General features: G+C 40.5%; 1 protein-coding gene across 1 annotated transcript in view; it reads left to right on the top strand.

Annotated features, from left to right (window-relative positions):
* The window catches only part of LOC126272414 (obscurin-like), a 269,386-nt gene that overhangs the window by 41,881 nt on the left and 209,805 nt on the right, over positions 1–17,700 (top strand). Inside the window, exon 2 of the mRNA XM_049975253.1 lies at positions 4,129–4,284. Coding sequence (XP_049831210.1) covers positions 4,129–4,284 — 156 coding nt within the window. The remainder of the gene's footprint in view (positions 1–4,128; positions 4,285–17,700) is intronic.

Raw genomic sequence — 17,700 nt, 5'->3', positions numbered from 1 at the left:
TGTTCACTATATCGTACAAAACTTTATACAGATGCTGACAATATAACACAAACACTCCCGATTCTGTTTTATTCACTATCACGCAGAGTTTCTTATTTACATCCGGCTGAAGAAGGTATTGGAAGTTATGCAATGTGACAGATACGAATGTAACTAGCTTTTAATATATTGCACCGTTTCCGTCATAAATGAATGTGAAAGGCTCCGCTATCATCCTACGTATTTCATAGAATCGTCGGATAATTTGGCATTTTCTCGAGCTTCCAGCAAACAGTACACTTATTCAGGTACAGAGGGTCATGGTAGTGAAAGACGGTCTACTGTGAAATATCGCGATTGTAATATCGAGTGACTCGGGGCATGACACACGAAGTAAGTGGCATGAACAGTTGTATTCCATACGTCTCGTGGCGACCACATCATAGGTAATTTACAGATGACAAAATTTTGTGTAAGTCTTGGCTTTATTCATCTGTAAGTTACATTTTCTCTGGTGCTCTTCAGAAGGTACAAATACTCGTGTTATTTAGCATAACGACGTATATTTGTGCCATCTTAAGTGGGTAGCAAATAAAAAAGAAAATTAGTCGCAGCACGTTCATTTGCACAGTTATTTTTGTCATCCACAGTGTTTTCATTTGCAGAAAGCTTCATTTCCATACACCCAGTTCAAATGATAAGAGTACACGTCCATAATAATAACGAAAAGCTGAAGGAAGGTGTAACAGAAGGGAGACAAGAAACATTTAATTAAGTTCAATAATGCACATCAGATTAGCGGGAAACAACTGCCAAATTATATTTTTACCTACTGCAATTCGAAAAAGACATAACTGTGTTATGCCACAATTACTTGGAACAGCTGCCTGCTTCCTGAGTAGAAGGAGGCTGAGCACACGCGGATAACCTGACGGCCGGCTTTCACCACAGCCCCTACGCTCTCGCAGTACAGTAGCGTTGGTGTCGCAGCGTAGCCGGCGATTTCGGCGCGCCTCCGACAGTGCCTCTGCTAGTCGCGGCTTATCGGATTTCTGTTCCATCCCACCCTGTCGTGCCACAATTGCTCTAGTGAATCCACTTGTCAAAGATTCGTAGCACACGAAATTTGCTTCCTTCGCCTTCTGAATCCCACCATTTGTGCTCTTCCGGCGCCCATGCTATTGGAAAAATGATTTCCGCGCGTCTCGTCCTGCTGCCTCGCCGGCTGTGCCTTTGGCCGTACTTCAAAATGACCGAAATCGTGGACTGCCTTTCAGCGTTTTAGAGTGTTTCTTAAATGTGTATCTTCATGCTTTGACCGATAAGTGTATCATATTCATCACTGCCCTGTATTGCTAGATAAACCCCTCACTAGTATTTTCAATTTCTGCCGCCCTTCAACTATAAGCACGCAACGAAGCGTCGCGGCGTAGTGGTTACCACTCTGGACCCGCTTTCGGGAGGAAGAGGGTGCAAACCTGCTTACACCAATGCCGTTTTAGGTTTTCCCTGATTTACCTAAATCGCGCAGGGCAAATGCCGGTATGGTTCCTTTGAAAGAGCACCTCCGAACCGCTTCCTCATCCTTAAAAAAATAGTCATACCAAAGGTCTCTTCCCCAATGACCACGTAGTCATTGGATGATGATGATTCCCGAACAAAGTTCCAATTTTTTCACAATCCCATATTTTTTCACAGTCCAATCGAGTCACTGTCGCGAATGATGATTGTGATGATGAAATGATGAGGACAGCACAAATACGTAATCCCCAGGAAGAGAAAATCCCCAACCAGGCCGGGAATCGAACCTGGGACCCGGTGTTCCAGAGCTAGCAAAGCTATCCACTAGACCACGGCCTGCGGACTTGTCTATGGGATACTAAGCACTTGTCTTCTTTCATCTCCTTTTTGTGAGCATGCATGGCGGTCCCGCATGGTTCATGATAATAACTTACATTTTTCTGTATGACAAGTTAAACGTTGTAACGTTCCTCGTTTTTAAGTTTTCTTTTCACACACAAATGTCACTTAACCCTATCGATGGCAACACATTTTCCATAATGCATATCACCAAAAAAATTTCAAAGAAAGCAAAATTTTATTAACAAAATCTCTTTTAAACAGACACTGATGTATTCGTACAGTCCTGAATGTGAGAATAACTTTTAGCACAATCGTAGCAATGCCATCTCATTTTCCGTAATTTCTATACAGAAGGGATGACCACCACAAAAAATTTAAAAAACAGATATTTCATTGATACTGATTGAGTTTTATTCACAACATACTTTTTAAAGATATATGGATGTGTAATAAGGATACTGACTTCCAAATATAAAATACATGGTTCGATTACACTACTTTCGAAATGCCATAAAGTACCAACCCTCGCCTTGTTATTGCGAGCGTTCGATTGAAAATACTATTCAGTTCACCAAAAGTACTTCTGGCCATTTTTAATCCATATTTGATATCCTTTCCTCTGCAGCTATTCATATTCAGTCTTCTCAGTTCAAAAATTCATCAACTTGTTGAATGACTTTATTACAACTTTAAAAGCAACGGACGAAATGTATGGGCATTACATTACTTTACTATTATTAGAAGTGATTTGTTTTGCCATGCTCTCAAATGTGTTTGTTAATGTCTTACATTCCAGGTTAAGATTATATCACTAACGGCCAATAGTGAAGTGCCGCAACCATTACGAAGGTGGTTGAGACATGTTCTGTTAAGACGCGTTCCTCTTTAGTTTCGCCAGTTTAGGATTCTGAAACTTTCTCAAAGACAGTTGCTTATAGCTTCATTAATACGGGGCGTCCTTTCATGCGAGATCTTTCAATTCTCAATTTTTAACTACCCTGCCTAATGGAAGCTGAATCTTTTTCTTCTGGTCTCTGAACTAGGTCGAATATTTGTCTTGATCCACAAGGGCTGCTGGTAAAGACGTAGACGAAGCTACGTCAAAGCTATTTTCGCAATTTTCTAATCTTTACTTTTGTCCATTTCGGGTAGTGTGCCTATTCCAGAGTTGCAGACAGAACTTTAAAATATAGTCTTCTGACCTGCCCAGAGTTCTTTCTTTCATTTACGTATTCAGCCTTTCGTGGCCGCAACTGAGGCTTAAATATTCCAAGCCGTCACGCCTCTTTATTGTCATCTTTTGGTTTCTTCTTCACAAGCCTACGTTTCGACTCCTCTGTCCGGATGTTATTCTGGACTCTTTCAGTGTCTCTGGTTAACTTCCTTCCCCTCAGGTGGTTTCAGTTAAAATAGTATTAAAATATTCCAAGTCGTCACGCCTCTTTATTGTCATCTTTTGGTTTCTTCTTCACAAGCCTACGTTTCGACTCCTCTGTCCGGATGTTATCCTGGACTCTTTCAGTGTCTATGGTTAACTTCCTTCCCCTCAGATGGTTTCAGTTAAAATAATATTAAAATATTCCAAGTCGTCACGCCTCTTTATTGTCATCTTTTGGTTTCTTCTTCACAAGCCTACGTTTCGACTCCTCTGTCCGGATGTTATCCTGGACTCTATCAGTGTCTGTGGTTAACTTCCTTCCCCTCAGGTGGTTTCAGTTAAAATAATATTAAAATATTCCAAGTCGTCACGCCTCTTTATTGTCATCTTCTGGTTTCTTCTTCACAAGCCTACGTTTCGACTCCTCTGTCCGGATGTTATTCTGGACTCTTTCAGTGTCTCTGGTTAACTTCCTTCCCCTCAGGTGGTTTCAGTTAAAACAGTATTAAAATATTCCAAGTCGTCACGCCTCTTTATTGTCATCTTTCGGTTTCTTCTTCACAAGCCTACGTTTCGACTCCTCTGTCCGGATGTTATTCTGGACTCTTTCAGTGTCTCTGGTTAACTTCCTTCCCCTCAGGTGGTTTCAGTTAAAATAGTATTAAAATATTCCAAGTCGTCACGCCTCTTTATTGTCATCTTTTGGTTTCTTCTTCACAAGCCTACGTTTCGACTCCTCTGTCCGGATGTTATCCTGGACTCTTTCAGTGTTTCTGATTAACCTCCTTCCCCTCAGGTGGATTCAGTTAAAATAGTATTAATCAGATTTGACTGTTAACAGACATTTTACTTTACACAACGGTATCTGTGCGCCGTGATGACTTGGACTGGGTGTGTTCGTGCTGCAGGAGAGAGCGCGGCGGTGAACCTGACGCTGCCTAGGGTGCCCTCGGTGCCGCTGTCCATGGACGACGACTCGCCGTACCTGCAGGACCTCTACTGGCCTCACAACGACTCCTGGCCCATCGACACCCTGGACGAGTTCGAGCGCAACCGCCTGCGAGGTCAGTCCCTCAGTGTCACCTACAAGTGGACAACGACACTTTCTAGTCACACAAGCTGAATGCTAATGCTGAGTACCTAGAAATCACTCATACTCCGATCAAGATCGACGTTATCGGGAAACCAAACCCAATATCTCTCCCTTTTCCACACACAGAGAGGTACAATGTCACCGCCCCCCCCTCTCTCTCTCTCTCTCTCTCTCTCTTTCTCTCTCTCTCTCACTTTCTGTCTTGCACCACACACTCTCTCTCTCACGTACAGCCATACACAATGTAATGATCACACATTTTAATACCCCTAGCTGTACATCTCCTCCCCCTCCTTACTTTCTCTGTTTATCACCTCCTGTCTCCTTTCTCCGCCTTCTCCACATCGCCGTGAGGAGTAGCCGGTCGGTGTGGGGCGTCTTGCCACGGATCGCACGGCTGCCCCCGTAGGAGGTTCGAGTCCTCCTTCGGGCATGAGTGTTTGCGTTGTCCTTAGCGTAAGTTAGTTCAGTTAGATTAAATAGTGGAGCCCCATGGGAAATAACCACAATTTGTTTTTCTTCTCCACTTTATACCCCATCGAGAGAAGTGGAGCAGTGATTCCACTTGCACCCCTTGCTTTCTACCTCTACACAGCTGATTTCCTTCCCGAGCCTTCTCTAATCTGAGCTTCTGTTCTGTCTCTGATGACCCCGTCGTCGACGGGACGTTAAACAGGAATCTCCTTCTCCTCCTCTGTTCCCCTCTTTCTCTGTCCTTCTCTTCGTATCCCCTATCTCTGTCCACCTCCTGCTCTTTCCTTGTGCTGTCAATCTGCTGGTCTCCCATCTCTCTGTCCATTTCCCCCTTTCCTCACTTTGTGCATCTACTCTTCCTCCTCCTCCTCCTCCTCATAATCTGTATCTATCTCCTCATTGCCCCTCTTTCTCTCTCCACATTATCACCCTCACTCGAAAAGGGATTTGGTCTTTTTTACCACCACAGTGTTTCATTTCATAACGCTATCAATATGTATAGCAAATTTGGCTGGAATTGTTCTAGGTGTGTACGACGAGCTTTTCTCCCATACGCACAGAAAGTTGTTAAATTCTGGTAAAAATTAAAAATGTTTGTTTTACCACTTTCGAGGAAAGAATGTCAGTATGTGAAAGCAAAATTGACGCAGTTTTGTACTTCAAAGCTGTGTAGCATGTTCGTGAAAACAAATGTAAAGAAATTTGTAATAGCGAACAAAATAAAAGACCATAAATTAAACTAAACGCGAAGCCATGTAAACTTCTTAACATGAGGATTGGTCGAATTTTAATAAGTCGCTGGGAACTGCTAGTTAAAAGTACGAGATGCTGCGCCAAAGTATTGTTGTAAGCATTTCATTACTTGCTGTACTACTACAAACACGTATGCTGCTATTTACAAACTACCATAAAATACATTTTGATAAATTACCGCCAGCCAAGCTGTAACTGACTACAAAACCTTAATAGTTTTTCCGAAAACACTCGTGTTTAATGACCAATTTCATATAGAAACTAAGGTCTCATATTTTTCTGTAAACTCACGTTTCACATCGACATCAGATCATTGTACTTCAACTTCCAAATATGACGGTAATAAAATTACGTCATTATTTTCAACGTGTATATTCACATTGTTTAATGTATGTAGATTTATTAAATCGACTACAGTACTATGGCTCTATGTGGTACCGTTACACTTTCTTCGTCATTTCCTTAATTTCAGTGATTACAGAACAAACATTACTTCGTGAATTACAGTTCTTATCTCTTCTTATGTATGAGATGCTTTTCCTTTCGAGATTTTGTGAATTTCTCGGATATGAGGTGAATTTTGATAAACCTTTAGTTCAACAGCTTGTAATGATTGATTCACTGAATTAACAGATTTACCTATTAAAATTAATATGCGTTTCATTTTTGAATTTTTCTCATCTGCTTGCTAAAATTATTCAGCTTTACCCGCTCTGTGTCTTTTAGTTCAAAAATATCATTTTAGCAAAATACCATTCACATCCACAGGAAAATAAAATAATGAGCGGAGAAACAAACAGTTCGTATTGATTGGATGTGTGTATTTACTATTTATCTATGGATGAAGAGTTTCGCCTGATTCAAGCATCTTCAGATTTCCTTCAAATAAAAACTTTATATGTCAGTAGAAGTGACGTGACCTCATTTTGCTAAATTAGAGTTACCAGCAAGAAACTCTAACATGTTTTACTGAATATTATGTGGTGTTATGTATGATGTCGAGTATACACAACAGCAAATAAGTGCCACCCTCAAATATTTGGAAACATCCGTCTATGTAGCATTAATAAACAGAACCGAATATAACTGAAAAAATTACACCCGGTGACCGAGTTTATTATGTAATTATCTAAAAAAAAAATCAAAGCATCAAGGGGTTGTACGACATAAAAACGAGATATGGTAGGTGTGTTTCTACGTCTGAGAGATGATGTCTATTACAATTTCGCACCAGCCACATAACAGTGCCGCTAGTAGTGATATGACGAGGACGCAAATTAGGTTTGCTTTAAATCGACGTTACAACTCTCGTGAGTGATCTTTGGGGGACTGGACGTGTTGGACTGGTGTTAGTGAAGAATTCCTTTAAGACTACAAAGGAGTCATTATCAATAGCTCACTGAATTTGAACGACTTCGTGTAATAAAGCTGCGAGAAAATAAACGTTCCTTCCACGACACTGCAGAAAGCCGAGGCAGGAGTGTGCCCAAGGCACACTATTGCTGGTAGAGGTGATCACGAGAACGTATGGTAGCAAAAAGACCGCACTCCGGAAGGCCACTTGGCATTAAAGAATAGCCATTATGTCCAGTGTATGGCTCTGGCACATCGTACTGATTCAAGAGCAGCAATTTTAGCATCATTTGGTACCAAAGTGACAGAAGGAACTGTTACAAACTGGTTACTTCAAGGACAGATTCGAGCCAGAAGCCTCATAACATATAGATTCCACTGGCTGCAATCGACTGATATTTGCGACTTCAATGTTGTCAGGTGAAAGCTCTTTGGGGAGCAGGGCGGGGGTCCGATGTGTTTTCTCTGCGCCAGTGATGGCCGTGCGTTGGTTAGGAGTAGGGCAGTTGAGGGTCTGCCAGCAGCCTGTTTGCGTACTGGGCTCCCACCTTGATTTGTAGTCTAGGGTGCGATTTTGTGTGACAGCAGGAGCACTCTCATGGTTATCCCACTCACCGAGCCTAATTTCTACATCAATCTGATGATTCGACCTGTTGTACTTCCATTATAGAACAGCAATCCAGAGGGTTTCTCAACGGATAATGGTTATTTACATATCGTTGTAACCAACGTGCTTAACAGTGCATCCAGATGGTGCGTTGGCCTACCCAATTACCAGATCTGCCTCCTATCGAGCATATGTGGGATATCATCGGACGAAAATTTGAGCGTCATCCTCAACCAGACACCTGCAACACACATAGGACGCCATCCTACAAACTGATATCTGGCACCTGTATACTCAACGCCTGCCCGTTACCATGATTTCATTCAACATTATGGCGGTTACATCGCATATTGAAGTATCAGCGTTTCACATTTGCAGTGGGTTATCTCGCCCCTAAATCAGCCTGTGATCTTTTAATGTAAACCACTGAAATAAGTTAACTACTCTAATGTATTTCCGAAATTTCATTAATCTACATGAATTACTTTTCGGTGTTGTGTCTTTTTTTACACAAGTATGTTCTACTCTCCACGAAACAGAACAAAATGAAAAGGCACAGTTTACCATGTGGAGGCACGCTACGTAGTCCAATGAATGAAAAACAGGATCAGGTATGTGTAGGCTCGTCACCCATCCTTGATGATTACCATTTACATTTGGAGATCTTTCATGTGTTTTCACTTTTCCGGACCACAGCACATTATTTTACTTTTTGTTCGTCTAGTTAGTTTGATCCACATCTACATTTATACTCCGCAAGCCACCCAACGGTGTGTGGCGGAGGGCACTTCACGTGCCACTGTCATTACCTCCCTTTTCTGTTCCAGTCGCGTATGGTTCGCGGGAAGAACGACTGTCTGAAAGTCTCCGTGCGCTTTCGAATCTCTCTGATTTTACATTCGTGATGTCCTCGGGAGGTATAAGTAGGGGGGAAGCAATATATTCGATACCTCACGCAGAACGCACCCTCTCGAAACATGGAGAGCAATCTACACCGTGATTCAGAGCGCCTCTCTCGCAGAGTCTGCCACTTGAGTATGTTACACATCTCCGTAACGCTATCACGCTTACCAAATAACCTTGTGACGAAACGCTCCGTTCTTCATGGGATCTTCTCTATCTCCTCCGTCAACCCGATCTGGTACGGATCCCACACTGATGAGCAATACTAAAGTATAGGTCGAATGAGTGTTTTGTAAGCCACCTCCTTTGTTGATGGACTACATTTTCTAAGGACTCTTCCAGTGAATCTCAACCTGGTACCCGCCTTACCAACAATTAATTTTATATGATCATTCCACTTCAAATCCTTCCGAACGCATACTCCCAGATATTTTACAGAAGTAACTGCTACCATTGTTTGTTCAGCTATCATATAATCATACCATTAAGGAAACTTCTTTCTATGTATTCGCAATAGATTACATTTGTCTATGTTAAGGGGCAGTTGCCACTCCCTGCACCAAGTTCCTATCCGCTACAGATCTTCCTGCATTTCGCTACAATTTTCTAATGCTGCAATATCTCTGTATACTACCCAGTACTATGTTCATAGCACATCACGCAGAAACAATTATCATGCAAACATGTCAGAGAAGTAGAATGAAATTTTCACTCTACAGCGGAGTGGGCGCTGATATGAAACTTCCTGGTAGATAAAAACTGTTTGCCGGACCGACACTCGAACTCGGGAACTTTGCATTTCACGGGCAAGTGCTCTACCACAGTCCGGTCCGGCACACAGTTTTAATCTGCCAAGAAGTTTCATGTCAGAGAAGTAGTTTGCACGATAACAGGGCCTGATCCCAGTCGGCATTCATTGGGCTACGTCGAATGCCTCAACAAAATAAACTGTTACGTTTTCTTTTTCTTCTCCAATTTCATCTTTTTCGGCTATGTTACGTTCTACTCGTTTGCAAGATGCCACGCACTGTTTCCAAATACATGACAAGGACAGATATTCTATGGGGTGTTGTGTATGCTCAGTACCCCATGTTAATAACATGGCCGAATATTCGTAAATCCTGCTATAATTTCTTGATAGTAACAATAATTTGGCTAAATGGGATCATGCCACTTCTTGCAATACGCTTACTTTTTGTGTAGGCCAGTCTGAAGATGCCTAAATCAGGCAAAACGCATCATTGATAAATTACTAATAAATACATCCCGGGGCCAAGACTAACAATTTGTTTCTTCATCGTTTGTTACTGGTTGCTGTACCATCCCTGCCATGTGTTGGAAAACCTATTGGAAAATACTTTAAACTTATCTATAACCTGTTGATCTGCTGTCGTGGCTTAACAGGCTAAGTCTTTTATTGTTCGTCGTAAATATTGTCCATCATTCCTGATTGTTTCGTTAGTATTAGTCCGTCCATTAACTACTGCACTGGCGTTGCCTTCCACATCAGTTCTCAAATAATTTGTCCTTTTTAATCATTAAACATAAATACAAAACAGTATCAGAACTCTCTTTTAAAACATACCTGACATGGAGCCCCTGGTTTATCACGAAACCCTATTCAGATATTATCAACCATTGTCGATGTTTTTTGTGCAAATATTTGTGGATTGTATCAAAAAGTGTGTGCACCCATTTAAGGGAAGGCAATAGTTGGTAATAATAGTTGCAAACAAAAGCAGTTATTCATCTGGTTCTTGTAGTTCTTTGTAGAAAAAAATAACTTGGTCATTTAAAAAAGGTCGTGAGTCACAAAAGCAAAAATTTTAGGCGTAGGCAAAAATTTTCCATGGTGAACCGAAACCTCAAATGAATCAGTACCATTTTATTCACATTTTGAGCTGTATCTATCCTTCTTATGACGATGATGAAGCAAAAGACAATAAATCGAGTTAATCTTCTTGATCATCAATGTCATTGCCAACCCACCCCCTGTATAAGCTTTTTGAAACTGCTCACAACATTCCATATTGAATATACCTCAACACTTTGAATATATTTCTTATAACTTTGGTGGGCACTAATTTTTTCAGGATGTGTTAACTCATTGCGAAGTACAGGATCATTAGAGAATATGCTAAGTTGTTGACCGAACAGTTAAAGAATTTCTTTGACTTCACTGTCCCAGAATAAACGCATCATACTCAGAAGTAATCCATTTAGAAGGGAATAACGAAATTTCATGTTCATTAGGTAATTTTCCCTTCCTTGATTTTGAGAGGCAAGACTTTTTGAAATAGAAAGGTCACCACCATTTAAATGCTAATACAGCAACATCATCAACAGTTACCAATAAATTTTGCTTGATGCCTTTTGAATCTATGTGGCGGAGTCGTCCTTTTACGATGGCTCTTCAACTTCTCATAGTCCTCTCTCTATCCTTTGAGGGAAAGCTATGGCCTTAAATACCGAAGTAACGCTTCATCTTCTTAAATCACCCAGATATCTATCAGATACCATCACATGTCATCATTGCACTACTGAATATGTCCATAACCTACCACACATCAACTAAGAATGCATCACGTTGCGCAGAGTCGAACACTGTGCTGTAGCAGCACCAAAGGTTATTTACACATGACGTGACTTAGTCTCTCTCCGATGTGCACATCAGTGACGTACAAAAACCAAAGTGACATGACCACCTTACATATCCTCCACCTTACCCCAGGTTTTGTACGAAGCTCATTTCAAGTAGTGATGAAGAAGGAGTAAATTCTAAAAATTATGTATAGAAACATAAGGAAAACGTGTTACAAATTGAAAGAAGAAAATTGTTTAACAAGAATAAGAGTTCAATATCTATAATAAAAACTTTATATAGAATTCCAGAAAATGTGAATGATTAATCAATAGAATTAACCTCTAGTAAGTTATTAATTTTTATATCTATGAGAACGTTCTGCACAGCGTTATTTTGAAAGTTTATATGTCACATTTTGTATTTAAGTAATATTGATGAGCTACACAGTTTTTGCTCAAAGGGCCTGTATTACACAAGGCCTACAATTTTGAAGCACAGTCACATATGGCAGTAATAGGCTTCATGGTGAGAATGAATAGAAGAGTGTTCTTGTCGCTAAAGACCCAACTTCCTTTAGCTCATTGCAGTAACGTCACTGTTGTGGGACGTTATGGGGAAGTGGGCTCAGTATGACTAAACACAGCTCCCAGTTGACAATCCCACATATGCACAAACAGGAAAACTTCCTAGTATCTGCTTGAAGCAGACTGTAGATTCATAAATAACTCCAAAGCCATCTTGTAGTGTCAACAGGTTCATTAAGAAAGTCAGTTGCAGCTTGTATCAGTGTATTTGGCAGAACATATTTCAGTACTGATCAACAAACATATTTCTTCTGGCTTGGAAAGTGTCAATCATTTGTGGCGAATGGCCATTCAGTTATAATTTGTTGCATTTACAATAATAAATCACCTGTCTTAAGACAGGAATAATAAGATTTGACATATTGTATATATGGAATGCAGATGTAGTGTAATGGTAACAACAAATATCTATGTGCTAAGAACACTAAGAAGTAATGGCAACATGGTATTACTATAATGAGATACAGACATGTCTGACAGGGGAATTAATGCTGACACAATGCACAAAAATAGGTATGATAATAAACAATTATAATATCTGTGCAGAGTGACCCTACAGAGGATTTTATACATATTGAAATAAATATATTTATGGGGACACAAGTGAAATCCACGAAAGTATAGAGTCCAAGGTATAAAGAGGCACACAAGATTAGTCATCTCACGCAAGAAAGAAACACATAAGGATAGTGGTCTCACACACACAGATAATGAGAACAGAAATATATAATTAGTTAAAATTTGGATTAAGGAGTAATCAAGTTTCACATCAAAGAACACTTTAAGCAGTCAGTCAGACATCAGTCTATGACTACAACTAATATAGTCAGTAATTAGCTTGCTATCTAGTAATTTGTTTGGGCACCTTTTAATCATTTTGCGTATAATCTCATCAAACTTCAAACAAATACCACTGTTTGCTATCCTCTTTGCTGCATTGTGTCATCTGTTTCATACATTCTCATAAGTTCTTATTATTTAGATCCGTTGCCCTATCTAACCATTTGTCATCTTGGCCCTACCTAATCATTTTTCTTATTTTGTTACCCTACCTAATCATTTCTCAAATTTGCCCAACGTAATCACTTATCATGTTTTGTTACCTTCCCTAATAATTTCTCATATTTGCCTTACCACGTTATTTCGTTTTACATTCATTTTTGTAAAAATTTCTTAACTCTTTCTTTCATTCTTCTCTTTCTTTGCTACTTACACATCTTTCATGATTTCTTATTCATCTGACATGACTTGTGAGAGCTCCCTACAGTGCTATACACAACATAATGATTAAATTAATGGCTTTGCATTCTATAGCAAAAATTCATTCACCGAATATGCATTACGAAGAAACTCAATGAATGACACTAATGTAAAAGGCAAATACAACTTGAAAATTCATTAATTTAAAGCAATGCATGTTATTATGTTACATCATATGCTAATACAAGGAGACAGTCTATAATTTCACACAATATGTTACTAGAAAAATGTGTATAAAAGAATGATATCCTATGCCATTTCAAAAAATCTGAAAAGTATAAGAAAGTTAAGATGTAAGGCTGAAAAATAAGAAAAACATCGTCATTGTTATCCCACATCTTCCCTGTATATTGTCTGTCCATGTGATACATCACCAGTGATGACTTTGATCTTCACTTTTAAAATTTATGATTTCACAAAGATGTAGAGTGTTATGACATCATTTCATATGTATGTAAAGTTACTCTGTTAGAGAAAGAAAAGGCAGAGAAGTTGTATACAATTCAGTAAACGCTAAATTTTTAGTGCATGTAGGTACATACAAAGCGATTAATGCTGAGTCACATCTATGATAAAAATTTTCTCTGCACAAATGGAGACAAAAATATAAACCTCTCGAATTGTGGTACCATATAACTGTTACATGTTGTGAAATAAAGGCTTTTATGTTTACTCGAAAGGTTGAAAAATTTGCATCAGGTAGTTATAAACTCCACATCAGGGAAATAACTGTGTTGCCTTAAGTCACGTTACCTTCACTGACTGTCATCCATCCACTTTTTTTCAAGGACTTACCTTTTACACGTGTAAGAAATTCACTGTAACAAGAAAGGGTCCCGATGGCCTAATAATTACTCTCTCATTCACTTCATTAATCATCATAATCATTATCTGCTTCTATTACAGTATACATTATAAATCTCTTAACTCTCGTTACATGTACCACACAAACATAAATCTCATTATCCTGTTACATCTTGAGTCACATTCGCTGTATTCATCTCAATATCAATTTCAAATAACATTACCCTGATCTGTTTACGCCCATTTATTTTCACGTAAACAACAATTCATAACTATAATCGTAAATATTACAGTTTAGTAAACGCAGCACCACTACCTCACAGTAAATTCAGAAATACTTCTTTCGGTGAAATATCTACCATTCTTCTTTCCAGACAAAGCAGCTACCATCCCAACAGTCTGTAAGTGTTATCAAAAGTGGCAGAAAGTGTTGAATGTCTCCGTATTACTATTACTGTTTACAGCCAAAAATATTTCTCAAGCGAACAACACATTGCTGATAAGCTGTGTATCGTCTCAGAACTGATATATAGGAAATATACTGTCAGTGCTCATTTTACTTGGAATTATTTATTATTTATCGGTTTCTAGATGAAATTTCAAATTTCGTACTGTCTGTCTAGTGTATGCGTCGTCGCAGCAAATCTCTCGAGTTTTTGTGAAATAAGTTTGTTGCTCAGCGATAGTCGCCCGATTCTTGCGAAAAGTAGCCAGCCGCGCCACGGTAGTCTCTCAGGCATGCAGTGAAATAGCATTGTTATCGTTAACTGTCGCTGTGAACTGTAATGGGAGAAATACACTCCTGGAAATGGAAAAAAGAACACATTGACACCGGTGTGTCAGACCCACCATACTTGCTCCGGACACTGCGAGAGGGCTGTACAAGCAATGATCACACGCACGGCACAGCGGACACACCAGGAACCGCGGTGTTGGCCGTCGAATGGCGCTACCTGCGCAGCATTTGTGCACCGCCGCCGTCAGTGTCAGCCAGTTTGCCGTGGCATACGGAGCTCCATCGCAGTCTTTAACACTGGTAGCATGCCGCGAGAGCGTGGACGTGAACCGTATGTGCAGTTGACGGTCTTTGAGCGAGGGCGTATAGTGGGCATGCGGGAGGCCAGGTGGACGTACCGCCGAATTGCTCAACACGTGGGGCGTGAGGTCTCCACAGTACATCGACGTTGTCGCCAGAGGTCGGCGGTAGGTGCACGTGTCCGTCGACCTGGGACCGGACCGCAGCGACGCACGGATGCACGCCAAGACCGTAGGATCCTACGTAGTGCCGTAGGGGACCGCACCGCCACTTCCCAGCAAATTAGGGACACTGTTGCTCCTGGGGTATCGGCGAGGACCATTCGCAACCGTCTCCATGAAGCTGGGCTACGGTCCCGCACACCGTTAGGCCGTCTTCCGCTCACGCCCCAACATCGTGCAGCCCACCTCCAGTGGTGTCGCGACAGGCGTGAATGGAGGGACGAATGGAGACGTGTCGTCTTCAGCGATGAGAGTCGCTTCTGCCTTGGTGCCAATGATGGTCGTATGCGTATTTGGCGCCGTGCACGTGAGCGCCACAATCAGGACTGCATACGACCGAGGCACAAAGGGCCAACACCCGGCATCATGTGTGGGGAGCGATCTCCTACACTGGCCGTACACCTCTGGTGATCGTCTTGGGGACACTGAATAGTGCACGGTACATCCAAACCGTCATCGAACCCATCGTTCTACCATTCCTAGATCGGCAAGGAAACTTGCTGTTCCAACAGGACAATGCACGTCCGCATGTATCCCGTGCCACCCAACGTGCTCTAGAAGGTGTAAGTCAACTACCCTGGCCAGCAAGATCTCCGGATCTGTCCCCCATTGAGCATGTTTGGGACTGAAGATTTCTCTAAATCATTTTCAGAACTGCTCTAGACAAAACGAATAGGAGGACGTGATAGAGTCTGCTACAACATTTTGAGTACTAGGAACGTGAACAACAGTGAAGCTAAACTCTTGTAGAAGCCCATCGTTTCAAACGGTCATGTTTCTGTTCTGATGATGTTAAAAATTTGAGTGATTGAATTCAGTGTACACTATAGTACGTTTAGCAAATGAGATGAATCGAAATTTATAAAATGCTCATGTAATTGCCAATGCTTCCAGCTGAGTTTCAGAATAATTTCTTTCCGATTTAGAAAAGACACGACTGGCAAGGGCTATACTTCTCTTCACATATACCATTCTCTTGGAGTAGATGAGCGACAAGCCCAAGTTCAGTAAAAGGATTAGCAAGTATTGGAACATTAAGAAGTACCTCTTTCAAACTTTGATCCCAGTGTCTCATGGTGTTTTTTCCAGTACGTGGACATGAACTGGGAGTGGCAGGAATTTTCACAAACAGCGATAAAAATTTGCTAAAACAAGATAACTTTGAACTGAGGATTTGTGATAGGCGGGGGTATCACCCTAATTGCTTTTAGTTTCTTTGGGTCTGGTTCAATATATCCTGATGAAATTATGTGAGCAAGAAAGTTTACTCTTGCTTTTTTTTCAATCTCTGATGTTTACAAGTTAATAGTGATTGCCGAACCTCAAACAGGTGCAATATGCTGCTCAAAATATGGTTTTGCTGTGACCAGGTTTTTCTTCTATAATCACATCGACAACATAGGATGTTATATGTCTTTTCAAGTAGACAGGTAAAGTAGTGTTCAAACCTCGAATAAAGGCAGCTGCCTAAATGTTGAGGCCAAAAGGGTAATTTATGAAACTAGTAGCTCACACCAAAACAGAAGAAAGCAGTATATTTCTACAATCTGGATATAGCTCTGTTTGCCATAAATTACGCTGAGGCTATCAACACCGCAGAAATTTTGCAAGAGCTCTTCAGATGTTTGTGGCCTAATAGTGATAATCTTTCTAGAATCCAAGAAACAAGATTAACTAACCTGTCTTTCTTCTTCACAATATGTAGAGGCCTTTTATATGAACTGACTGCGGGATCTATAACTCCTTGTTCTATCATGGACTGAATTTTTGCCTCCACGTTTTCTCTGTAGCTAGCTCGAATTATGTGTAGTTTAACTCAAAACGTATTGTGCTCTTTGACCTGGAGTACATGTAGAAAACGCTTAATAGTTCCTGCACGACATCTAAAAACAATGGAATGTGTGCGCAAAACGTCAGGAAGATTATTCCTGTCAGTCCCTGTACATTGCTCTACTCTATCTAACTTTTCCTTACAGAGACTCTGTATATGTATTTCCTCATCCATTTCATCGTAAAAGGTATTTGCGCAACTTCGGTCATCACGAAAATATTCTTATAGAATTTGTAATGCATTGTGTCAAAAACCGTAAGCAATTTATTTCCCCCTCTCGTTTCCTGATCCAGTCTTGAAATGTTAATGCAAATGACTTATTTTCCACTACCATTTCTGCTTCGGCGTCATTTAAATTCCAAACAGCTGTATAATTGTTTAGAATGTCTACTCTTAATACCGTTTCAGGGGATAAGAGGGGAAGAATCAAGAAATTCATCCAGTTTCTTCACAGAAAAGTCTGAACAGGTTTGATGCTTCAAGTCAACACGTTTTCCAAAAATCGCTCCTTTTATTTTAATGTTACGTAAAGGTAAATTTGGAAACTGGGATGTTGTCATGCATTTGTAGAATGCAGTGTCACTGACAACAGAAATGGAGCTACAAGAGACAAGGACAGAAACGCTAGTATTCGCTACTGAATGTTTACTATAGGATGTACTACAGAGTTTTGTATGTCATATGTCTCTTCCAACAAAATGTCTCTTATGTCTCCACAACGCACGACGTTCAAAGTTCGACAGCAGTTTGTGTTGTGTGATCCACAGTTGTGTATGCTGCCGAAGTCGTTAGTCATTGTCTTGTATTGCTTCCTCGTCGTTGCCTATCCCCTGCATTTGGTGACCTAACTTCACCTATTTCTGTCTGCTGCGCTGAGCTTGCCCTTCAAGAATTTAGCCACATTGAATTACGTGTTGACTCTACGATTCTTATGGTGCTGACTGTGTTGGTTGGTATTTGCAAACTGTTGTTTTGGG

This window comes from Schistocerca gregaria, chromosome 5 (genome assembly GCF_023897955.1).
Source record: "Schistocerca gregaria isolate iqSchGreg1 chromosome 5, iqSchGreg1.2, whole genome shotgun sequence".
Taxonomy (NCBI): Eukaryota; Metazoa; Arthropoda; class Insecta; order Orthoptera; family Acrididae; genus Schistocerca; species Schistocerca gregaria.
This window is presented reverse-complemented; position numbering and strand designations above follow the sequence as displayed.